General features: G+C 40.5%; 1 protein-coding gene across 1 annotated transcript; it reads left to right on the top strand.

The window, feature by feature from the left end:
* Positions 1-21,858: 21,858 nt before the first annotated feature.
* On the top strand, positions 21,859-26,124 carry SVIP (small VCP interacting protein). Its single transcript, XM_021528540.4, has 4 exons — positions 21,859-22,000; positions 22,584-22,634; positions 24,469-24,579; positions 25,369-26,124. Exons 1-4 carry the CDS (start codon positions 21,938-21,940, stop codon positions 25,381-25,383), a joined length of 240 nt encoding a protein of 79 aa, XP_021384215.1. The 5' UTR covers positions 21,859-21,937; the 3' UTR covers positions 25,384-26,124.
* The last annotated feature ends 489 nt before the right edge of the window (positions 26,125-26,613 follow it).

Genomic DNA, 26,613 nt, shown 5'->3' with positions numbered 1-26,613 from the left:
GTCTGGCCATTGCTGTGTTTTTAGACACGTTCTCACAAGGAGAAGCAGAGTCAGAGTTCAGCAATGTACTTTGGAGTCCCAGCCTGTCAGTGGATTTCCTTTTGGGCACCATCTGCTCAGGAGTCTGAGGAGCTGAGAAGGAGGAGGTTTACTACCATGACAGCACCAGCTTTGGCAAAGGAACTTCATTCCTTCAGTGGAAATACCCATTTCAAAAGGCTTGATGCCAACCATACTTCAACAGCAGCCTCAGGTCTTTTTCTCTCCCCAAAGAGCACCCTTTTCTCAAGCCTTTGATAAAATTTTAACTGTTAAATGACACTGACTAAGCCTTTGTCTCTTTATAATTTGAATGGAAAGTGAACAGAAGTCTTTCTGATAGAAGAAAAAAATAGGGCTCATAAGCTTTCATGTTCACACTAAAACATGCTGTGGATGGGTGATACAGAAAGAAGTCATACAGCAGAGCTACCCAAGCTAAATTATTTTGCCAAGGCCCAGTGAAAGCAATGAGCACAGAGAACTATGCATTTACTTGTTTTTAAAACAATGTATAAAAGCAAAACTTCATCATTCTTTCTAAATCTACTGGCATAAACATAAAACAAAGGAAATGGCTCTTACAATTACCTTCCCACAACTAGTAGTTTAATGTTCAAGACATTTAGCTGGCACAAACAGATATAGAGATAGGATTTAACCATACAGCTCAGTGTATTCTTTTACATGGTTCTGCAAAAAATATGCTCTATCTTTCTAAATTATGCTCACTTAATTACTTGCTAATGTTAAATTAAGCCTAATCCGAGAATTACAATGACAACAACAACTACAAGGGGCAGTCATTATTCATTTAAACAATCATGACAAATAATTTGCCTGGTTTCAGACTCAAGATCCAAAATTAAATTTTGAGCAGTGAGCAGAGGATATGAACAGTGAATAACACATGGATGTAAAAATTCTCTGAAGGAAGGCCACAAAGCAATAAGAAAATTTTCCTCCTGGATATTTTTACTAGCTATGAAACTGAATTATCTACCCAGATCTACAGCTCAGTGACATGCCTTGTAAAAACTATCCCAGATATTGAAATAGAGCATTTAAATACTAAGGCAGAGTCCATTACCACGTCTCTCAATGACTGATTATATATATATATATACATATATATATATATATATATATACATATACATATATATATACATACATATATATATATGTATTATGTAATATCTTGTTTCTTAAAAAACCCATCAGTATTGCAGTTTCTGTAAAGATATTCAGAAGACACTTTCCTTGTTCTGATTTCTTATTAATTTATATGTCAAAAGCAAAGGCCAAAATCTCAGCTGTAATCTCAAGTGTAAAAAGAAAGGATTAATGCTTTGAAGAAGTCTTACACAAGAAACATTAATTTAGAATATTGATTCAAGATTGAGGTTATATACTCAGCCAGTGAAAAATTACATTATAACATCTGAGAGGCTAGGTGGCTCAAAGGCCAACTCTACTTTAGACTCTAAAATGAGCCACTTCTAAAACCAGAATTTTTAACAATGCTTCAGCATCAGGTACATATAATTTAACAGCTTTTAAATTATATTTTAATCAGAAAACTATCTCTTGATCTACAGATTTGTAACAGAAAAAGGAAATATGTTTTCCTTTGCATTAAGGTACACTAGATTATCTTATTTTCTTTCTTGTGGTGCAAGACTGACTTTCAACCTGTTTCATTTTAGCTTGCTAAAAATAAAAAATATCTTGCACCTTCAGGAACCAAACACCAGTGTCCTACAGACCTTGTCACTTAATGAGCACCATGACCAAGATATTGCTACACTGGAGGACTGGTTCAAATACATTCTGATACGATGCTACCCTATACATGGTGTTCTATGTAACACAGAATTTAATTCCCTCAAGAAAACTGTTTCTTTTTGCTCCTGTTCATTGTTCTACTAAATGGAATTTCACAGAATAGCTAAAATAATACTGTTTTTAATATTTCTTTCTATATATGTTTAAAAAATAGAATTTTATTTGTTTAATCTGTCCTGTTTTTAACTGTTCTTGTGAGATGGGAAAAAGACATTACATGTGTTAGGAAAGCTTTCCAGACATTCTGGACAGAAAAAAAAATGCACTGAAATTAGCTGCAATATACAGTAACAGTATAATCCTGCTACATCTCTCAAACTAAAATTAATCTTGAAAATTTAAAGGTTTACATTGCATTTTGTCTTTCTGGCAAGTCTCACTCTGCTTCCCTTTGAGACTCATTAGCCATTTAGAGGATGGCTGTGGTGCTACAAGTAAAAAAAAATTTTGGTCAATTTAATTGGTGATGACTGAATAAATTTTGGTTTGAGTAAATAACAGAATATTTTAATGATGTCTGATTAGATATAAAAATACTTTCTTGCTTGTTAACCACACACTAATATAATACAATGTACTGTAAGAGAGCCATTCCTAGAAAATTCGGAATAATTTAAGAACATTGTTAGACTTCACACAACTCTCAGGAAGAGTTTTTATTTGTCAAAACAAAACATACTAGAAGCTTATTAAAAACGGAATATTCAGGAAGAAGCAGCAGAATGAGTGACCCAGGTCTGTAAAGCAGCCCAGCTGATTCCAGCAATATGATTCACTTTAACAGGTGTGACTCTGCTTCATATGCACATTTCCTTATAAACTGATTAAGTCATACTGAAATAGCACCCAAGATCAGCTTTAAAAAAAAAAAACAAAAAAACAATAAATTCTACAAGGTGTAATGCAAGTATCAATTAGCTAGCCACGGAATGAGTGGAATCAGCACACATACATTCACCACCCTTCCCCCTGTTATAGATGAGTAATGAGATGGTTGGCTCTCACAATTAAGGGGTATGTATGTCAAGAGAAGTTTTATTATTCTTTTATTATATATGTCCAGAGAAGTTTTAGAGATGCATAGTTATGCTACTGCAAAGTGTTTCACCCCCCCAGCTTTGCTATCCCAGGATTGTTATCCTTGTTTCATGGAGACTACAAGGCTGTGCCCTTGAACTGCAGCAGTTTAAATTAGCTGAGCACAACTGAGAGCCAGAATGATTAGGTGAAAGATGTGCTGGAATTATTAAACTAACCAGACTCTCAGAAAATTCACGTCTGTCCCACAAAGACCTTGAAAGCCGACATTGGAGGTTAGGATTTTTCCTTTTTTCTCTCTGTGAATTTTCCCCCATTTGTTGCTTAAGAGATGATAACAATGATACTTAAGAGACAGAAGATGTGGCTGGGAAGAGGAGGGTGCGGGTGGCTACACTCCTGGCTGTGGGGCTTTCTCTTGGGAAGTGCAGATACCCCGAGATTTTGGATTTGGGGTGTGGGGCTGGGCTCGGCCCTTGCTCTGGGAGGTGAAACAATCATGGTTTTGGTGGCAGGCGGCTGCTGCAGGGACAATTCACTGCCACCACAGAGCTATGTCCTGCACTGCTTCTCCTCACTGTGGGTGAACCTGTGCCCATAAGAGCAGCTCTTCAACAGGGACCTTTTCAACACCCTATCTCAGAAGGGAACAGAACCCTGTGGTTCCATTTGCTGTTGCTGCCAGTCTTGTTGTTTGCCTTGATATACATACATATATTTTTTTTTCCCTACTAAAGAACTTTTCCCATGTATTTGCCTGACAGCCCCATAATTTCAAAGTTATAATAGTTTGGGGGGTAGGAGGTCACATTTTCCCTTCCAAGGGAAGTTCCCACCATCCTTGGCAGACACCTGTCTTTTAAACCAAGGCAGCTGCAAGAAATGCTTTGACATTCTCTCTCTCACAGATGCAGAATCATAGAATCACAGAATATGCCAAGTGGGAATCCTGATCATTCAGTCCAACTCCTGACCCTGCACAGGACATCCCAAGGGGTCACAACTGTGTCTGACAGTATTGTCCAAACCCTTTTCAAATCTGACAATCTTGGTGCAATGACCATTCTGGGGCGCCTGTTCCAGTGCCCAGCCACCCTCTGGGTGAAAAGCATTCTCCTAGTAATAAACCAATAGTGTGATGTTTGCTCTCGTGAATGTTAAATGTATAAGGTTAAAAAGTTCTGCTAAGATCTGGTGGTTTTTTATATAGGTTTTGTAATGCTGAAAGTTGATCTCTGACCACTGGGAAAGTCAAAGCAAGAAGGACAGCACAGACTCCAAGAGGTGGGATGAAGGAGGAGCTGTGTCAGAACTGCAGGAGTGTGGAGAAGGGTGGCTTAGCAGGGGCTAATTTACATTCTAAATCTGCCTTCTCTCAGTTTAAAGATATTCCCTTTTGTCCTATCAGCATATGGTTTGTAAAATAGCCTTTGTAAGGATTGTTACAAGTGTGGCTGGTGTGCCCCGGCTGCAGCTACATACCCAGTGCTTCCCCTTATTCCTTGTTCAGTCCTTTGTTGTGGCTCAATAAACCTTTTAAAGTCTTAAAAATTGAGGCATTGTTTCTCACATCCTGATACCCAGCCTAAAAATCCCCTCACACAGCTTCATGCCATTTCCCTGAGTCCTGTCAGTGGGCACCAGAGAGAAGAGATCAGTCCTGCCCCTCTGCTTCCCTGCACAAGGAGGTCATAGACTGATGAGGTCTGACCTCAATCTCTGCTTCTCCAGGCTGAGCAGCCCAAGGGACCTCAAGTGCTCCTCAAAGGGCCTCACTGATTAGTTACAGCCACCTACCATGGTATTGTGACACACAGCTCCTTTCAGAGGTCACTCACTGACAAGCAATAGATTTAAGCATTCTGGACTGCTCCTGAACATATTCCGTGACACAGCTTCACTCTGAAACTGCTTGGCTTATGACCACTAGCTCATGGCACTCCAGCATCTTCTACTTCAGGCCACTGTTGAATAATATTCACATGTTCAGACTTGAGTTACCTGTTGAAAAAACTCCTGGGGCTATTTCATGCTTGCCACATTTTGCAACCTGTGCTCTTAAAAAAATAACCCTAGTAAACACAGAGAGGACTGAAATGTTCATGCCTGAAATCACTCTTTATTAGCAGAAATTCTGTCCATAAAATTAAAGTAGAGAAGGAAATAACAGACATCAGAAGACGTGACCCTAGTTTAGTACAAAAAAAGGGGCAAACCACTTACTTCTTCCCTTCCCAAACACCCATCAAGCTAAAAGCAATTTACACTAGGTGGAGTGTGTCAGGTTCTGCATCTAAACCAGGAGCAAACTCTTAACTGAAGCAATTAAGCTTTTTTTTAGGAAATAGTGTAAAGGCTGCTTTCTCCGTAGGTTATCTTTGAGAGAGGCAGTAGCCTCTTCAGCTAGAACATCTTAATACAGTTGGGGAGGAGTAGTAGACAAAAGGATTTGTTATGATTTCTTTGGTCGTTAGCACAGCACTAAGACTTTTTTTCTCAGTTATTCAGAACTTGGAAATTGAGGTGCAAATACCACATAAACACATGGCAATTATTTTAAAGTAAAGGAGTTCCAGAGCATATGTTGTTTGTGTAGCTCACTTGGAAAAACATAGCACACAAATTTTTTATAGTACTTTTACTGCAGCAAAATTTAGCATTCTGTGCTAAACTCTGCTTGCAAATAGAGCTGAGATAATGTAGAGAGTGACAGAACCCTGGACAGAAGCTATCATACTCTCAAAATGTGACCTGCAGATGTCAAAGGCAGTAACAATTTTAGGAGTGCACTAACAAAGTACACCATCCTTTGCTTGAAGAATTCTGCAATTACACATTTCTAAAACCAATCATATTTATTTAAGCAAAAGTGTAACGAAGTTTAAAATGTGCTTCTTGGTTCACGAGTAAAATTTTAATTTATTCAAACTAACATAGGATTAAGTATGGTTGTTCATAAAGCACAGTTTGGTGGTTTGGTTGTTTTTGGGGTTTTTTTTTGCAAGATACTATAATATCAAAACAACATTAAACAGTGGACAAACACAAGAAATTCCAATATTTTGGGACAGTACAGCATACAGATCTATATTCTCAACTAGAATGACTTATTTTTAGGCATTCAGGTCTCACCCAAATATTAAAGATGTCCAGATCTTAAAAACTACTTAAATGCCAGCTATTTTGTCATAGTTCAAAATCTCCTGTTATTGTTCAGGTCTTGTTTGGAGACCCTGGGGGTGTCCCCTGGGCTGGGGAAACACAAGAAGCTTCCTTCAAAGCTGGCATTGGCTCCTTGCCCTGTTCTGTGCCTGTTCCATGCCCCTGAGCCACTCCCTCCCTGCTCCCTGACCAGCCTTTGCCTCTGCACTGCCCCGAGACCACCCGGCCCTGGGGAGGGAGTAACTAAATTATGCTTCACTACATACTTCAAACACTCACTGCTTTTGCTGCAAAAACATGGAACTCTGGTCATATTTAAACAGCAGCCTCATTTCACCTGCTTAATGTGGAGTGGTGCATAAGAAAGTAGAAAGTCAGGGTAAGTGTGCACGGTATTATCCTAGTCACAATCATTTTACTCCATTTAGTCCTGTTTCTTATCTACACACAAATGTATTAAAGATTTAATGGTCTTACACAGATGGATGGTTTTGAACTACCTTCACATTAAATTTTTCAGTAGACTGAAGAGCTGAACTAGTGCTTTTTCTTCCTACATCTGTAGGAGCACTAGAAGGATTTTGTATTTTTAAGAAAAATGGAAAATTATCACATAGCCACCAAGAAGGACACACTACCTGGCTTGTTCCCAACACAAAACAGTTGCAGCTCTGAGGGAACAGCAGCAACCAAGTACTTTAATGGAAATCCTTTGGTTCCTAAGCCAACCATGCTTACCTTTTGAAATGAGTAAAAATTCACACCTGATAGAATAGCCCTTCTTTCTTTGAGGATTTCAAGGAAAGTTTTAAAACATCTTTTCTTTCTGCTAGGCTTTGCCTTGCCAGGGGGCCCAAAAACCAGCCTGCAGCTGCCTTGCGCTGTCCCACTGCCTCAGCACGTTTTCCTCATGGACAGCGCTCAGCCTGAAGGAGACAGAGCACTGAGCAGAACCATGGAGCCATGGTCCCCCCCACCCTGATGGACAGCTCAGCAGGGCCCTTTCCAGAGGATGCTGGAGTCATATTTTGGCAAATAAAAGCATGCTTCAAATGGCCCTCAGATTTTATATAGTTATGAAGGTATGAGTCAGCATCCTCTACCTGTGCAATATTATTTTTGAAGTAATATAGGGGTTTTCTTTCCATCAGTCTGACTGCTATCTGCCAGGCTGCAAAGGCACCCTTGTCACATACTTGTCACTGGCTTTCTGGCACCAGCCTCTCAGCTGTGACATCTCCCACCACCAAAGATAGAAGATGTGTTTTCCAGGGGAACAGAAGTAGTGGAGATGGATGTGATCAACAAAGCAGCAACAGAAATGGTCAGCTGAGAAGCAGGAGATGCTCATCCCCTTTCTTGCTTGTCTTTCCCTAATGAGCCCATTACTTCATTGTCAGGTTCTGGAGGGCACATCCCTCTTGCTTGGAGGATGGTTTGATTTATTGTTACCCTGAAACCAGAAGCAAAATTTCCATGAATACAAGGACAGATGATCTGTTGACTGACTTTGCTGTATAACTTAAATCTCGGGTCTAGATGAACCCTTTCAAACACACAGAGTTTCCAGCACTGGGATATGCAGAGGGATTAGGCACTCAATTAGCACTTTAATCCTGATACAGCAAAGTACTTAGCACTGTTTATCTTTTAACACATGAAGACTTAGAGTAGCTTACTCAGACCTACTAAAGCTAATGACATATTTCACTGTCCTGCATTACAGCCATGATGCTGACAGGGCACATAGGAGCCCAGTGTTCTGCCCAGGTTCACAGGCATGAGAGCCCACAGTAAAATTCTGGTCAGCCCTTTCATTCTCTCACCATACATCACACTGTCTAACAATAAAACACATCTGGCTGGCTGTAATATATTATTGTGTCATTTTCCCTACCATACTAGACACTCCATAAGAAATTATTCTACAACAGCATTGATTGTTTGGGTCCATGGACTAAACTCTGATGATGTACTCGTGGAGAGATCACAGAACCAGAGTTAACTAGGTTGGAAAAGACCTTTGAGATCATCAAGTCCAACCTATGACCTAACACCTCCTCATCAACTAAAACATGGCACTAAGTGCCACATCCAGTCTTTCCTTAAACATGTCCAGGGATGTTAAATCCACCACCTCCCTGCGCAGCCCATTCCAGTGCCCAATCATTCTTCAAGTGAAGAATTTTTTCCTGATATCTAACCTAAACTTCCCCACGTGCATCTGTGTCCTCCTACTCTTGTCAGTTTTTGCCTGGGAGAAGAGACCAACCCCCACTTGACTACAGCCACCTTTATAGAGTCATAAGGTGTGGGAACTCAAAATGTCTCTCAAACATTTTTAGAGGTTCCAGGCCTTGGTCAGAAGCATTTGAGACCCTGGCAGGCAGTTGGAAACAGCTGTGATTTTGAGTTTGAGCCATGGAATGAGTTACCAACTTTGAAGGTGGAACAGGCAGTCACAAAGGGTTAGATAGTATAGTAAAAGTAATTACAAAATAGAGGGGAAATTTTTTAGTATTGTACAGGGGGGTTTAGCACCTGTCCAGGGTTTTTACTTTGTACATGGGGGTCAGAAGTTCTAAGATGGAGGAAAGTGGGCTGATCCAGTTCTTCCTCCTTTTTCCTTACCTCCATGTTCTTGGTGATGTTGGCACTCACAGATTGGTTTAGAGTAGAAAAGCACCTTGTAACATAGGTAGTAGGTATTGGGGGAAAACTATAAACTATATATATTATATCTATAATATACCATATAAAAAAGAGAGCAGCAGCCCTGGGTGGGGGGATAGAAGAAGAAGACAGCAGACAGGGAGGATGTCAGGGTGTGTGTGTGCCTCTGCCCAGGCCGCTGACCAAGCAGCCACAGCCTGAGAAGACAATCTTTTAGAGAACTACCAATAAACTGCCTTGAGACTGAACAGCAAGAGCCTGTGCTGTTTTTCTTTGGAATCACGGGTTGGAGGAGGAATTTCACCACCATATGGGACCCCAGAGCAAGGCTGGGGTTCTCACAATAAGGTCTCTCCTGAGTCTTCTTTTCTCCAGGCTAAACAGCCCCAGCTCCCTCAGCCATTCTTCATAGGGCTTGTGTTCCAGACACTTTACCAGCCTCGCTGCCCTTCTCTGGACATCCTTATTTCAACAGAAAAGTCCCCTGTACCAAACAGATAACCCAAATTCAGCCAAAGACCACGTGCTTAACTTGGCTCCTGGTCTTCCCATTTTCATGGATATTGAGTTCACCTTCTCAGCACGACCCAAGGTGCTGCAGGAGTCCTGCAGCTTTATTATGCAGTGACCAGATGAAAGGGAATAGCATCAGACACTGACCCAGGACTGTGACTGCAAGCAGGTGACTGTGCAAGCCCCAGCTGCAGCTCTGCTCTCCCAGGCATGCTGTCAGCACCAGCCTCCTTCACAAGGCTGTTCTGTGACAGCCACAGGGACAAAGCCTTTCCTCCTCATTCCAAGACTGACGCTTCCTAGGGCTCAAAATTAATTATTTCCAAATTATTTCCAAATTATTTCCAAATTATTTCTTTCCAGAGACATTCCAGGGAACAGTGAGCCCTTACTTAGAGACTATTCTTATCTGTTGGATCTCAGCTTTTTTAGAAGGACAGAGCAACTGGGCAGAATCCAGGACAGCTATGCACATCCTGCTATTCTGATACAATTTTGTTGCAAACGCTGCTATTCTGCACAAGCTGAGTATTCAACCCTTACTACTTCTGACTTTTTAATAAGAGACAACTTTCAGAAAATCATTGTTATCTCCAGTTTAACATCTAAGACTTGATGATAAGGAAGAACTCGGAGGGATTTTTTTTTTTAAAGACTCACTAGAATAAAAATTATTCAATTGAGGCCCATGGCTACAGGCTGTCATGCATGCTGAAATCATTCCATACTCACCATGGCATAGGAACACTCAGTTCTAGTGTAATCAGTCTTTTTACAGTATAGAGCTATCATTATAAAGTGATTTTGTTTTCAGAAATGGCATTGCAATACCTCACTTAAAAATATCCTCCCTGAAAATAGGATGCTAAGACTTTTTTTAGCAGAGGGACAGTAAGTTAGGCATCAAAGCAGACCTTGGCAAGGAGGAAGCCAGTCACTTATCTGGCAAGAGACTTGGCTAACAAAATAAGGATGAAATGCATGCTGAATTCTGCTATGGAAGACTTTCATACAAGTTTTGAATTATGTTTTTTGTACTAAAGAGAAGTAAGGGGGAAAAAAGGATAAGGCACAATGGATTGTTAAATAGCAAGCATGATGTATCCCTTCACTAAGCACAAGCCAGGACTGAGGCATGTGTCAGATGGTGCAGGATGTGTGATTCATCTTCTTCTTTCTAACATTTAAAACACTTTCAACAACTCAAGACTATTTTCTGCCACCAAGTCTCTGATGGGAATGTAAGAGAGGCAGCACTGACGTTCATCACCTGCTCTCAGAAGTGATGTTCCTTCTCTGACCCAAAGCCATAATATAATTATTTTCTTTCCACAATTCAGCTGAGTTACTGCAAGAACAAAACACTCTCCCCTTTCTTGTTATGCACACCAGGCATCATATATATTTTTTTAATCACCAAAATTTATATATTTTCTCCTGAAAAGGCCAAAGAGGCAGCTAATCCTAAACCTGTAAGTAGTTTTGTAATGATCAAAAATATTATAAGGCTGCTCAGCCAAGCACAAACAGCTGTGATACCAGCAGTAAATCTATTTTCACAAGTTGGCTGGGCTTGATAAACCAAAATATAGACAGAAAAGTAGTCATAATTCCTCTCTTAGGAATAAAAATACTTATTTTGATTTAAATATATGTATGCATCTCACATAAGCTAACAAGAACTTGAAAAGACATTTTTGTTATGTGTTTGGACACATTTTAAGGTTTGTGAGAGATTGCCAGGTTACATTTCACTCATCTTTTATATTTAAGTACTTAAATGACAATGCCTGCAGCTGGTAGCTTTTCACATAGCCAAGCACGGTTCAAAGTCAGAGTGTAGTTCCAGGTCATGCACATTTTAAACACCCAAAAGGTAAGAGTAATTTCTTCCCTTTCTATCTCTATTAGGTTCTACTAAAACAAATGAAACATTTTTTACCTCATTTTTAAATTCAAATCTGCAAAACTGATTCACCTGAAAGGTAATGTCACAACTCATATTATCATAGAACATCTTATGATGGAAACACTAATCACCCTAAAGTATCTCCTTGTATTGAACTAAAAATCCTGTAACTGCAATACTATTCTGGGAAAGGATTCAAAGATCTGCCTTAAAAAATAGATTATTCCTTTAAAATATGCACCTTTCTAGAGTAATTTATGTAGAAAACCTTATTGGGCTCCTTCCTGTAAAATGCCACAGGATTCTTCATAATGGAGTTAATTACAGAAGAAAAAATGCCATTTAATTTATGCAAACACATGCATTAATAAAACCATTTTCTGGCCTAGATTTAAAAAGGACAGGACCAGCCTAAAATGAAGACAACTCCACTGAGATTTTTTCATTCCTTTGTAAATTACAGCACTTGTTTAATAGATGAACTTACACATGAAATTCAACTCAGACCCACATCTTCTCATTCACACAAACAACTGAGTGTCCAGTATTTTAAAAGAGAACTAAAGCGGAATAGTGAGCATAGAATAAAAGTATTAAAAAACAATGAGCATTTACAAGTAAATAAAAATGCAACACTTCTTCTGCTGCAATTCCTAGAAAGTCTCCAAAACAATGGTTTCTACATTGAAAAGAATAATTTAAACTATGCAGTAATCCTAAAAATCACTACTTAATCAAGAATAGGGAAAGAGGTGAAACTTAATAGCTCTCAAAACAAGCTCTGCAAATTAATTAACAGTTCCTGTTAATCCAGAGATTAACAAATTTGATAAATGAGGTTTGTGCTGTATTTACATCTTCAATGAAAAGAATAACAAGAGGAGCTGTAAAAACACAAATAAAGCTCAAAATATCTTAGATGAATCATCATGTGAAGATGCAGGGTGCACAGCCTTAACAAATAAGTTATGCTTCATTCTGGAAAAGTCTCAAGACAATTAGTTATATACCTGAAGAACAATACCACCCATTTGCATTCCAATTAAAATTTCCAACCTCTTAATTCGATAAAATAGATAAAATACATTGCAGCACTCACTGTGGCCACGGATAGCCAAGGCACTGGGCAGCTCTCTGCCCGTGGGGCCGGGGGCACCCCCAGAGGGGCACCCATGGGTCTCTGTCAGGACTTTGGGTGGCAGCGCTTGCACGGGAGCACTGCCAGGACCCGAGGCACAGGAACGAAGGAGAGGACACCTGGGTGAGCTCCAGGGAAGCTTCACCCCCATGATGGGCCAGAGAAAGCACCAGAGAAACAGGGGCTGGCTAGGGAATATAAAGGGAGCGGGTGTGAGGGCGGAAACATGACCCAACCAATGGGGAGATGCCAGGGAGGAGCGGGAGGAGCACAGGGCTCAGCACATCCAATGGGGATAACAGGGCGTGGGCTTCACAGGCAAATCCTCCTCCAAACAAGGGGGACTGGCACAGAACATTCTGGAAGAAAATGGGTGGAACTGGGCTGATGGGCAGGAGATGGGGGCAGCACAACTCGGATTGACATGAACGTGTAAGGGTAGAAGGGGTGGAACAGGGAGATGGACAACTTGAGGGACAGCCAAGTGGCCAGAAAACTAAGGAGTAAACACCTTGGGACAAACTGTTGTGAGGGGTACACTGTGGAAAACCACTGGAACTAACTAACATCCAATAACTGTCATAATAAAACAACTGTAAAGCTATAAAAATACACCACCATAATATATAAAATATATAATATATATATAATATATACACTATATATAATATATGCAATATAAATAATATATATATAATATATGATATATGATATATGATATATGATATATGATATATGATATATGATATATATTATATATATTATATATACCATACATATTATATATATTATATATATTATATCTAATATATAATATAATGTATAATATAGATAATGTTATAAATTTTATATATATAATCTAGATAATATATAATATACAATATATATTATAAATATTATATAATTACTGCATTTTCTGAATTATAAAACACATATTTTGTAAATATTTGAGGTACATACATATATGCCTTTTTCACACAGCTCATTTGGAAGTCATTCATATGCAAGTTCTATGGAAGGGATATGCATCATGCCAACAGCTGTGGAATATCTTGGTCTTTCCAGGAATTTTTAGCTTTTTTAAGGACTCAGCGTGGGGCAATTATGCTTTCCACTTACTCTTCCACTTTTTCCACCTGCACAGTGTTTTCTCATAACCAGTCACAAAATCTCCCATGTGCTCCCAGTGCTGCCAAGGGCTGGCTGGCATCTTAATCACTGCACAAGTCCAGCATTTCCCTGGAAAGGCTCATTGCCTGCTGATTTAGAGCTGGTAATGAACAAGAACACATTTGATTCACCGTGAATGGGAATCAGAGGACAGTAAAAGCCTGGGAACGTGAAATCCTCTTCTCATTGCCACTCTTTTCTAGTATGGGATTAAAACATTAACATTCTCAGACTGATGTGCCCTGAAAAATATGGTAACCATTTTTGGAAACACCACTGAATAAAGATAATAATTGCAACAAGATTTATTGGCAACACAATACATCAGCAAAATTCTGAAAGTTAACCACATCTTTACTTATTTCCTGATTTTCACTATGGTTAACGGGATGAAACCTATATGGCCTGTGTGATGATTTCTGTTCAATTATTCCTAGAGACTTTGCTAAATATAGTCAGTCACAAGGAAAGCAGAAGTTTGATATAATTTGATGAAATTTTTCTTCAAATCATGCTATTTCAAATTGAAAAATAAAGATATTACATGGTTCACTTATTGTTAACTGACATACCAGAATTGTATTTTTTCTACCAGTGTGTCAGATGTTCTTGCTTTTCCATATAACTCTGGCACTTTAATTGTTAGAACTTCCTAGAACTTCATTATCGTGTTATATAATTGATTTTTAACTTTAGTTTTCCAGTTCCTATTCTCTCTTGATTTGACTTTGATGTAGCATTTCACTGTAAATGAAATCCTACAATTATTATTCATGTATTTATCACTAGATATAGTCCATGTGTCTAGATAAAGTTTAGGTATATTCTTTTCTTCTTTTAAGGACACAATTGAGGGAAAGAATATTGGTATTTAATGGAATCATGTGTTACTTTACATTTCTTATACATGTCAGAACATGCACCTATGGTAGCAGACTAATGTATATATCAGTAAAAGTTTTATCCCTAGGATCTTGTCTGATACTCTTGTCTGAGGCTGGAAATACAAGATGTGGGCAGGGGTGTGTTTTCTATTGCCACCTGTTAGACGTGGGGCAGTTACCTTCTGTTAATTGGGCCACCTCTTAAAAACATTTGCGGCAGTTTTCTTTATCTCTTCCACAACCAATCCTCCCTCCAGAAAATATCTTCTGTTCATGGCCCTGAGTGTCCCTGCATGGCTGAGAAAATTCCATCATCCCACTGGGAGATGCTCTGCCCAGGGGGAGGAGCCAAGCATTCCTACCTGGATAGGATCTGAGATTTGGAACACCGGAGGCAACCTGTTCCCACTGGATTCACAGAGGAGCAGCTTTTTTCTACACTGGATTCCCAGAGGAAGACCAGGCCCATCTACACCACCACTGGACCTTCAGAAGAAAACTCCACCCTTGTCCAGGATCCCTGCTCCAGCAGAAGCACAGCTGGCACTGCAGGAGCACTGCAGCCACCATTTAATGGGACTGCTGCCACCACCCTGACCCACAGGGTGTCAGGCCCTGTTCTGACTCTGTCACTGTTGTTTTGTATTACTGCATTTTTTTTTTCTTTATAAAGAACTGTTTTTCCTTGCTTGAGAGCCCCTTAATTTCAAAATTATAACAATTTGGAGGGAGGGGTTTTTACATTTTCCATTTCAAGGGAGGCTCCTGCTTTCCTTAGCAGACACCTGTCCTTTCAAACCAAGACAACTGTACACAAAAAAATGAAAGAGAAAAGTGGTAGATTTTAGTCAGACATTCCATCATGTGTTGACTGCAAGGATTAACTTGTGATGCTTTCTTTTGGTAGAGAAAATCTCTATTACTTTTGTCTTAAAATAAAGGTTTAGCTTTTAAGTCACATTTCCAGAATGAAAGAAAAAGAAATGCAAGTTTGTGTCCTTCCCTTTTTGCATTTCTCCCTTTCCCTGCAACACTTATTTAAAACATGTGAGTGAATCCAAGTGTTCCCCAATAAGCAAATTAATGAGTTTTTTATAAAAACCCAACAATGGAAATGCACTCAAACAGCACAGTTATGTATTAAAATACAAGAGCCTTGTAGAAGACTTTGTAAGATGTCCCTGCTCTCACAGCCCACTTTTTCTATGCCACTCTCTTTGGCTAGGGTCAAAGCAATTCTCAAGTCTAAAGATGCAACTCTACAGAGTGACCCAAATTACTGAGCGGTCAACCAGTGGAAAAAGAACCAGAAGGTGTTAGAGCAGCAGTATCAAGCCAATTTTGAGCAGGACAAAATTTCAGACAGAATATATTTTCTAATAGGGTGCTTTATGGCTGTACCAGTCTCTTAGAATCCAGACTTCATAGCAGGAAATTCTCTGTAAACCTGTGTCAGACTGGTGAGGGTTATTTGACACACAGAAGCAAGATGTGCAAGAGCTTAATTCCTTTTCATATCCAAGATATGTAAGTGGTGCCCCAGGCAGGGCTAGAGAATATCAGGCGCCTACAGAAATCAAGCAGAATCTATAAAAGCCAACAATATCTGCTCCCATTCTCATCCAGATGTGGGGAAAAATTTGTTTTAGAATTCATTTTATAGCAAATAATTCCAAGTCTACCTCTGCTAACATGCTTGAGGGAGGAAGCATATGCATTCCTGTATAGCTTGGAAAGGAGTCTGGTGCACAGTGATTTTTCAGACTCTGTAGCAGCACAAAGGCAAGCAGAGTTCAAAGTGACCTTGAAAATAGTGAAATCTTCCTCTTAGTTTTAACTGCACTTTTACTCAAACAGAAGCTAGTTTATGAAGCAAATTTATGCTTAGATATGGTAACTGTAAACAGATTTCTTTTTACAGTCCCTAATTACTGTCTAACTGAGGTATTCCGGACTGACAAAAGCATCTTATGAACATACTCAGCACAGTATCTATAAGTTTAGTTAGTATCTAAAAGTTTGGTTTAGTAAGAAATTGGAAAGGAGCATCACGAGAATTCAGAGTTTATCATTATATGCTTTTATAGATTTTATTCAAGGATATGGTGCTACTGAGTTTTACACTGAATTTTTCCAGACTTTCCAGTGCTTCATACATATGCTTTTTTGCACATAAGGAAAAGGCTTGTATTTAGTGTGCATGTTTTCAGTCACCAACTAGCAACACCCTTAACCCTGTAAAGCTGTCTTGTTTCTGTGGAGCAGTTGTGACAATTTATAAGAAAAGATGGGAAGCTAATAAAAAGGGATTCATTGCTGATGAAGGAAAGCTTACAAAGCAATTTAAGACATAGCTTTAAAAAATGTTCCGTTTTCATGGATCTCAACAAAAACTGTATTTTCAGAAACCTTATAGAGATTGGACAGCAGTCTGACATTCACAGTGACTTCTACACTAAAATGTAAAAGGAAATTTGAGGAAAATCATGAAGTGAACAATGAATATCTGCATCTGTGCTTAGAATTAAGCACTACATCATATTTGCTCATTTCTGATTAGAAAGTTTGAATAGTAAATGAATTTTAAAAAACAAGCCTTGCTACTGTCTTTTAAAAAAATCTCAATGATATTGAGAATTAATACATTAAATTTGCCATGAACTATTAATCGTATATATTCATCAAACTGCTCCTTACAGATCTCCTGTCCTTCCCTACATTTTAAGTTGAATCCCATATAAGTAGAGGGAAAAATTAACGTTATTATTTACCTGCTAATATTCTACTAAGGACATACATAATATCTTCTGTCAAAAGTTAGGGATATACCAGATAGTTTTCCAAAATTTCCAAAACCAGCTACTACCTGGAAATCTTTGTCAAATGTTTCCACATAGGTAGAAATCTAAGGTTCTTTTCAGAAGGAACTCTTGAAAGTTCCTCTAAGACAACTCAAAATACTAAGTCACTAAATTGTTCTCATCCTCTGCAACCGTCTCTTTTCTCTTGGCCCACAATCAATTGATTAAAATAAAAAGACCCTAAGGTGGAAGCAGTAAGAAAAAATCCAGATCTTTTTTTCATAATGAATGCCAGCGAAAGTACCATAAAGTCCTGAGGTGACATAGAACTTATGTTTTAAAATTCCATGATCTTTGTGGAGGCAATCAACCTCCTCATAAATAAATAAAATATTACGAATAAAAATAATCAGTCACATTGTTTGTTGATTCCTGACAGCTATACTAAGAGCCTGAGACTCCAGTAACCATGCTTTGGATGGAAGACTTTGTGCAAATGGCTGCTCTTGATCCCCTCAGGAACAAAGGGGCAAGAACAAAGTAGCTGAGGTTCTAAAACAAAGTACTATTGACATCTTCAATCTGTTCAGCATGCCTGAAGTGGAGCAGGGTTTTTTGGCTCAATTATACATATTTTATAGAGTACTGTCCTGGTTTGACACTGGCCCAACACCAGACACCCAGCAGAGCTGATTGCTCACCCTCCCCTGCTAAAGCTGGGCAGCAGAGAGGGGGAAAAAATAATGAAGGGTTAATGAGTGAGATAAGGACCAGGAAAAGTATTTCAAGGGCAAAATAGGCTCAATGTAAAGTTGCAAGGTGCATTTATTACTAACAGAATCAGAGGAGGATAATGAGAAGTAAAATAAGCCCTTAAAACACCTTTTCTTCCTTCTCCCAGCCCCTCCCTCCTTCCCACCAACAGTACAGGGAGACAGGGCATGATGGTTTTGGTCAATTCATCACCAAGATTTTCCTCTGCTGCTCAGGGAGAGGAGTCCTTTCCCTGTGAGGCTGTGGGGTCCCTCCCACAGGAGACAGCTCCCAGTGAACTTCTGCAGTGCTCTCACAAGCAGCAGCCAAACCACCCCTGCTGCAGCCTGGATTCCCCCACAGGCACACACTGCTCCCAAAGCTGCTGTGCCAGGCTCACTCTGCCACGGCTGCAGCCTCCAGGGCCAGGCTGCTCCAGCCTGGGAGCAGGGCCCCTCTCCCACCGCTCTGCCATGGATCACAGCCTGCTCCAGGCACCCCTGCTCTGGCATGGGCACCTCCCAGGGGCTGGGGGTGATCTCTGCATCCCCATGGATCTCTGCATCCCCATGGATCCCCAGGGGCTGGGGGTGATCTCTGCATCCCCATGGATCCCCAGGGGCTGGGGGTGATCTCTGCATCCCCATGGATCCCCAGGGGCTGGGGGTGATCTCTGCATCCCCATGGATCTCTGCATCCTCATGGATCCATAGGGGCTGGGGGTGATCTCTGCATCCCCAGGGATCCCCAGGGGCTGCAGGGACACAGCTGCTTCCCCATGGTCTGCAGAGGAATCTCAGCTCTGGCACCTGGAGCAGCTCTCCTTCTCCACTGACCTTGGTGTTTTCCTCACATGTTCTCACCTCCTCCTCCTCTTTTCTAACTAGAAGCAAAACCCACGTGACTTTGTTTTGATTTTCTTCTTAAATATGCCACCCCAGAGATGTTACCAGCCTCTCTCGTTGTCCCAGTCTTGGCCAGCAGCATGTCCATCTTCAGAGCCACCAGCCTTTGGCTCTGCTGGACATGGTGGAAGCTTCCGGCAGCTTCTCACAGGAGCCACCTCTGTGACCGCCCTGCTGCTGAAAACCAGGCCTTGCACAACCAATCCAGGTACCAAAATGGTCCTGAAGAGGCCATTACAGAGGTGGAAATGCTCCCTTCCAGCCTGACCTGCTGGTCTGTACCAGAAGGACTCCACAAGTACACCCATCTGAATTAGAAGTGGCGTTTACAGAGATACAAGAGCTCTTTTACAGACAGAAATTGATTATCCCCTTTGATTTACTACCCTTCAAGGATGGTGTCATGTAACCATACAGACAGAGAGGGATCAGCAGAGTGGGACTGAGTGAGTGGAGCTGCTGCAGAGTGCCAGCCCTGGAGCCTCACTGAGCCAAGCAGCCAGCCAGCAGCCCCACATCGCTGTCCATCAGCGTGCATCTGCTCCCGTGGCACCAGTGGCAGCACTGATTCCGTGCTCCTACTGCCATTTAAACGGGTGGCTAATGACTGAGAGTGACATCAGGGCCACAGAGATGTACCTAAGCATCTACAGATGCTGCAGTTCCTTTCCCAGCAGAAGGCCAGGCACTAAGCTGTTCCTTTTTCTTTTCCTGCAAAGCAATCTCTGTCCTTATTGCTCTAAGGCCTGCCTATAACAAGAGCAAGAATTTCTGACTCCCAAATATTGGGATATTGGGACACAAGACAGATGATGGACTTTGGCCCTGGTTAGCACGCGAGATTTGAAAACAGGATGCCTTGGCAATAGCAAATAGAACTTTGAGTATTAAATCAAGATTGCAAGAAGATTAAATCAAACTGGTTTACCGTAAAAAGAGAATTACATCAAACTCCGCAAGCAAGAAATGTAAAATGCATAAGTTTGTTTATGTGACTTTTTAACCTAATCGTTGCATTTAAACATTACTAGACTTCCTAAAATACTATATAAGCATTTGTATCCCACAATAAAATCTGATTCTTTGACCATCTCACCGAGTCCCCGTCATGGCCACTCTTACAGGCACTTGTTTTCTCTTGAATAAAGAGTCCTAAATTTTAAAATTCAAATTACTACAAGGTATATTAAGTAACTGAACAGTCCCAAGTTAAAATCCAACTATCATTTAATCATGAATGAGTTTTAATTTTTAAATAATTAAATAGGCATGATAACTTAATAAACTATCAGCCAGAACTGGTTTCTCTCTCCAGGCTCACATGCAATAGAAATAATACAACTGCCTGTAACATCAAACCAGAACAGTAAACTGAAGGTGTGATTACTGATTTGGAAAATACAGGATAATTTTGTGTCAACAGTACCACCTGCTGGATATCATGAAGATAAGAGGCAGAGACTAATCAACATTTATAAAAGTCAGATTGTGGCACAACTCAGTACTAGTCTTGCACAAATGCCCGCATAACTAAACTGTTAGAAATGAATAGATAACAAATTTTCAGATCTTCTAATGCACTCCCAAAACCCTGCATAATGGCCACAGACATTTTCAATACATATTTTTTCTTAAATCAGATATTCAAAACTCATTAAGCATAATTAATCAGATGAATAAAAAATTCAAACCAATCCACCTAACAGCCTAATTTAAAAGCAAAGCTACTACTATTAATGACTGTATTAAGTATAGGTTTTTTAAACTTAATTACACAACTAATATGTTATATCATTACAATCTTATTTAGCAGGGTGGGAGGAATAGACAAAAACGCCCTCAAAGCACTAAGACAAACAAACCCGCTCCCCCCATCTATTGCTATTAAGGTACTGAGAAATCCCAAAAATAAGCAGCTATTAAAGGACCTCAATCCAAGTGACTTCGCTGAAAGGTTAAAGCTTCAGCAAGAAAATAATTAACCTTGAAACTCCCTAACATATAGGCCCTCTGAAAAAGAAAATTGTTATCATGTTTCTGCTACTTCTCAATAGAGAACTTTCTGACTATATTATTGTATTGGTTTTGCACAGCCTGGTTTTCATCTGCTAGATGTGGGGCAGTTACCTTCTGTTAATTGGGCCACCTCTTAAAAACATTTGGGGCAGTTTTCTTTATCTCTTCCACAACCAATCCTCCCTCCAGAAAATATCTTCTGTTCATGGCCCTGAGTGTCCCTGCACGGCTGAAAAAATTCCATCATCCCACTGGGAGATGCTCTGCCCAGGGGGAGGAGCCAAGCATTCCTACCTGGATAGGATCTGAGATTTGGAACACCGGAGGCAACCCGTTCCCACTGGATTCACAGAGGAGCAGCTTTTTTCTACACTGGATTCCCAGAGGAAGACCAGGCCCATCTACACCACCACTGGACCTTCAGAAGAAAACTCCACCCTTGTCCAGGATCCCTGCTCCAGCAGGGTGTCAGGTTGTGTTCTGACTCTGTCAGTATTGTTTTGTATTACTGCATTTTTATTTTTTTGTTTCCTAATAAAGAACTGTTACTCCTACTCCTATATCTTTGCCTGAGAGCCCCTTAATTTCAAAATTATAACAATTTGGAGGGAGAGAGTTTTACATTTTCCATTTCAAGGGAGGCTCCTGCTTTCCTTAGCCTTTTCAAACCAAGACAGGGGTCATTAGCATCCCTTCCAACCCAAGCCACTCTACGACTCCACCGCCACGCGATTCTATGCTTAATTACAGATGTACGGAACAAACACGACGCCTTAAAATTTGTACTTGACAAAAACTGACAGAAACAGAAGAGCCAGAAAGCGGCTTCAACCAGCGGAGCCGAGACGGAGCAGCGCCGGTCGGGCGGGGCAGAGCACCGGGAGCGCCGGTCCCGGCGCTCCCGGTGCTCTGCCCCGCCCGACCGGCGCTGCTCCGTCTCGCATTCCCGGAATCACTGCCGGGGCACGGAGCACCGCCGGGACATCACTGCCCCGTTCCGCTGTGCCGTCACAGAGCGGAATCACTGCCGGGGCACGGCGCCTCCCCGTGCCGTGCCGTGCCGTGCCGGGCGGGCGCTGCCGGTTCGCCATGGGGCAGTGCCTGCCCTGCTTGGGGGATGCCGGCAAGGACGTGGTGGAGACGCCGGACCCGGTGAGTGCGGGACCCCGGGTTATCCTTTCCCCGGGTTTATCCATCCCCGGGTTTATCCTTCCCCGGCTCTATCCGTGGGCACCGGGAGCTCCGCCTTAGTGCGCAATTGTGACCCCCGTTTTGACAAGGAATAGGAAAAGCTGCGCTTGTTTTTTGTCCCGGTGGATGGTGATGCTCGCTTCTAACTACCCTTCACTGCATGACGTTTTTTCCTAGCTAAGACCTCTGGTTTGTGGGACAAGGAGAGGAGCCTGCTTTGCCTGGGAGAGCAAGCATTCCCCCTTTCCTGGCTCTAAAAGAATGTTTAATGCGCTGCTTGCCATTTCACTGCAGTCCGGATGTTTTGAGTGGAGGCGCAGAATAGCGGGTTTCACTGTGTGTATGTCAGCAGCTGCTCTTCTGGCGTATTAGTCATTAAAAACACTTTTCTTTCTTGGCAGTGCAGGAAAAGATTATGCTAATTGAAGTTGTCATTTTGTGGGAGGTAGCATCAGATTTGAGTCGTACTTAAAAATTAAGACTTTAAAAAGAATGCAAAGACTATATTGAAGTAGAATTTCACCGTCTTTAACATTTTATCTAGGAAATAAAAAGAAGACAACTAGCAGAAGCCGCTGAAAAGAGGCAGATGGAGGTAATGTCTGATAAAACGTCATTTGTTGAAATGATTTCTAGATAAACTGCTTTATAGGGAGAATGGCTGTGGCTTCTCTGGGTATCATGTTTGGATTGTGGGAATTGTAGCCGAGTACTTTCCTGGTATTATTAATGTTGTACATTTATATGTTTTTTATATATATTAAGAATTTCACAGGTAGGTGCTCTAAGACCATTGCAAAGTAACTGAGCTTGTTTGAATGGGAGATATTTTACAGTAGTTTATAAAACAGCCTAAAAACTGGAAGAGCAACTTCAACATTATTTTTTTCCTTGTTCTAAGAGTTGAAAACAAGAGATGGAGAAGTATTCATATCAGAGTGGTCAAACAATTGTTGCAGTGGCAATTTCAAATACACTTGTACTTTTCTTAAAAACACAGGTTGTATGCACTTGCAGGTTATTCTTTATCAAGAAAGCAACAGTTTGAACATGTTTATCAGCTCAGATTCCAGCAAAGATGTAGTATTAACTTAGTCTTTCGTCTTTTTAAAGTTGCCAAGCTTTAACTGCTTAGGTATCTTTAAAGTTAGAAGTAAGATACAAATGTTCTAGTAGAACAGCCAGCCTGTATTTTTTCCTTATATGCCTCTAGAAAGACTTACAGCATATACTTTTATTGCAGATTTTGAATTATGTGTCTTAGAGACCACAGCTGAACTGTGAAGAGAAAGGATTGTTATTTGTGTGAATGTTGGTGACATTACATATTGAATTATGAACTGGCTGTTATGCATGAGGACCATGTTGACCTGGGCTACCTTTGAGGTCATTTTAGCCTCTGAATGTTGGGCAATGGAGATGTCTTTCAAGCAGCCATACTTAGTTTCACCCTTGTGAGGGGACAAGACAGTAGATCAGATGTCCTTCCTTCTCTGCTTAGTGTTTTCTTGTACATGCCTGTTGGCTGCTCACTATCCCTCCTGACATCATATGAGCTGTTCTTCCTTTTGGGGTGCTGCAGACAGCTTGGGTGCCTGACTCACTTGGAAGCCCAGTTTCCTAAGAGGCAGAGAACATGTGGTCTAAGGAGGTTGTTATTTGGTGGTAAGATTTGTCTTGGTACCCCACTGACAATTGAGCTTATTGCCCGGACCTTGAAATTCAGGTGAGAACATCGCTGTTTTGTCTTGGTAGATTTTAGCATCTTTTGTATAACTTCTGCTGTGTTGTTACAACCCTAAACTTGGATAAGAATCAGTTTTTAAAACTTTTTTTTTTTTCTTACTTCATGGTGTTAACTGTAATTCTGATGCTCTTGCCATTTGGTCTAGATTGTCATTAAACAGTTCCACAAGGAACTGAAGCAGACAGTTCATGACAGAGTCTTCATTTGGTACTCCTGCTACCCACACACCCTGCGACATTTTGAAGGGTGGACCATCATGCAGGGTATTTTTCACAGATCACAGTTGAAAAGTTGAACTTCTTCACAGCCTGGGCTAGCACTGCAACACAGCTCTTTTCCTCCTCTGTTCATGAGGGTAAAAGTAGGCCCTGACACTGAAAAAAACAGAAAAAAATTTGTGGACTTTTGGGAAGTTCTGGTTCTGCATCTGCGGATCAAATATCTTCACCTGGATGTAATAACAAAGGGAAACAAAAACACCCTCATTTATCTATGGGACCAAGACTTCACAGAATGAGAAAATATCCTGAAAGGGCTACCTTGATGTAATAGTAGCATTAATGAATACTTCAGTCTTTTCATGCAAACCACAGTTCATAAAATAGTGTTGCCAACACTTGCAGTTTGGTTTCTCTCCAGAAAAATAGCTAACTTGGTCTTACTGAAATATGTTTTCTCCCAGGCTTCCTCTCGAGGTATTAAGAATGCTTACTCTGTAGAGCAGAAGAAAAAGAAACAGGAAGAAATAGAAAGAAGACTTGCAGCTTCACGTCCTGGAGAAGGAGGTCTGAGAGTAAGTTGAAAAAAGAAATAATGTGATGCAACTATTCTTATATTCACTGTGAAAATCTGTTTTGTTACGTAGAAGATTGACTAACTTGAGGAAAAACCAAGAGGAAGGGAAATGGAATAGAAATGGAAGCATGTGTCATTATCATGCAGTGTTCTTAATGAGACTTCATCACTAGGACAGAAAGGCAGCAGCAGTGGCAGAGAGCTTCACCCCCACCTTCTTCCTAGTTTCTACATGTATGATGTGTCACTTTTACAGGTCCCTCAGCACTGGGGACCTCATCACTGTTATCCTGCACTCAGTGTCCCTTTTCAGTGCCAGTTAAGATTATCTCTCTTCCTTCAGAGCTTATAGAAAACATCTGAACTAAGTAGGGTGATGGTTTTGTGTTTATATGTCTCTCATTATAAAAGAAATATAGTGTTGGCATAAAATTACTACTATGGCTACTCTAATGTGAACTTTACCTCAGAAGGCCAGGCAGAGAGTTAATGAAGAATTACAGTCTCTCCAAAACAATAGATGTATCTTATCACTGAAAGTCAGGCTTTGTAAACCTTCACCTTTTGCCCTCATTACCATATACGATTCAGAAGGCAGGAGTTTGTATAAGTTGCCACTGATACACTGCATGTCCATCACTTGCTGGGCTAAAGATTGAGAAATTAAAGGTGAATGGAGAATTCACTGCAGTTCGACAACCTTACGGTGTTTGTTTGCTTTGGGACTTTTTCCTTTCTTTTCCTTACCTCCGTACAAACCTGTGGTGTGGTTTGTTTGTGTTTTTAGTGGCAGGTTGGATAACACATGACTGCTGAAGAGAAGATGATTGATGTTTACTGCCAGCAACTTGTCAGGTTTTGCAGTCAAGTGACACTTGGTCATCATGTGCTGTTTACCTCTGAAGACGCAGCAGTACTTTGCCATTGTGGGACAACGGATGTGGAAGCAATTAACAAAGAAACTTAAGAACTAATTCTGAACACTATGGTTTTGCCAATTTTGTTTGTTTGTTTTCCTTGCATGGTTTATTGCTTCCCTGACAAGACTTCCTGTCAGCTGGAAGTGGCCTCCTTATGTGTAGCCAGTCAATATGTGTACACTGTCTGGTCAGCTGATGTCTGTCTGTCTGTCTGTGTATGACTGGCTTGAGCAAGCTCAGGTGCCAAGTGTTGGTTTTAATGCTTATTTCAAGCTCTGCAATTAAACCTTTCTCCAAGTCCTCATGTAGAAAGTTTTTCATATTTATATATGTATTTGAATATGTGGATGACAGCATTTCTTTTCTGTTTCCTAATGACTCTTGCACTGCTTAGGAATTAGTGCCTTTTTGAAAAAAGAAGAGTAGAGTCATGGTGGGTCCTTAGAAATGGAATAATTTTGTGGCTAGTAAAAGAAAAAATAGAAAGCTTTATAAATCCTGTGTACTTAGATAAAGAATGTAATTTTATTATGTGTATAATAATTGTTCTCGTTTTCTCATGTGGGTTAGAGTCTAAATATTTATACTGAATACTGAAAGTTAAACATGAAATTAAAAATCCTGTTATTAGTTGTGTTCATTTATTACCACAAGAGGGCAATGCTAATCTTCTCAGGATTTTGAAAAACAAACAGGAAAACAGCTACTATGCCACCATCTTGCCAGTTCATTTCCAAAAGTTTCTGTGTTATCTATTTAGGTGGACTACTTACGTGCAAAAACATTTTCTTTTCCCCAGAGAGCACTGTGCACATTATGCATGGGCTCAGTACCACAATTGCTGCATTTCTGACTAGTCAAGATACAGAGGCTTTTTTTCCACCCCCTGAACTATGTATTTTGTCTTTCACATCTCAGTACTGCCCAGTGTTGTCCTGAGAGTGCAGTCCTGACACAGTTTCCTGGCTTAGCCTTCAGAATTGAGCTGAGAAGGGAGAACTTTCAATATTAACATAATGGTGTTTGGGCTAAAAGAGGCTGTATCCTTGGCTGAAGACTGCCTTCAGTTTCCTTTGATTGCTGGCAATTGCTGTCTTCAGTGTATTAACTGT

This window comes from Lonchura striata, chromosome 5 (genome assembly GCF_050655825.1).
Source record: "Lonchura striata isolate lonStrDom1 chromosome 5, ASM5065582v1, whole genome shotgun sequence".
Classification (NCBI taxonomy): Eukaryota; Metazoa; Chordata; class Aves; order Passeriformes; family Estrildidae; genus Lonchura; species Lonchura striata.
The sequence above is the reverse complement of the archived record's forward strand: the minus strand, read 5'-3'. Positions and strand labels throughout refer to the sequence as shown.

Bases quoted from the DNA above. Each gene is read 5' to 3' on its own strand.
- SVIP (XM_021528540.4), top strand. From the start codon at position 21,938: ATGGGGCAGTGCCTGCCCTGCTTGGGGGATGCCGGCAAGGACGTGGTG. The intron at 22,001-22,583 runs GTGAGTGCGGGA...CATTTTATCTAG, and splicing joins TGGTGGAGACGCCGGACCCG to GAAATAAAAAGAAGACAACT. The intron at 22,635-24,468 runs GTAATGTCTGAT...GTTTTCTCCCAG, and splicing joins CTGAAAAGAGGCAGATGGAG to GCTTCCTCTCGAGGTATTAA.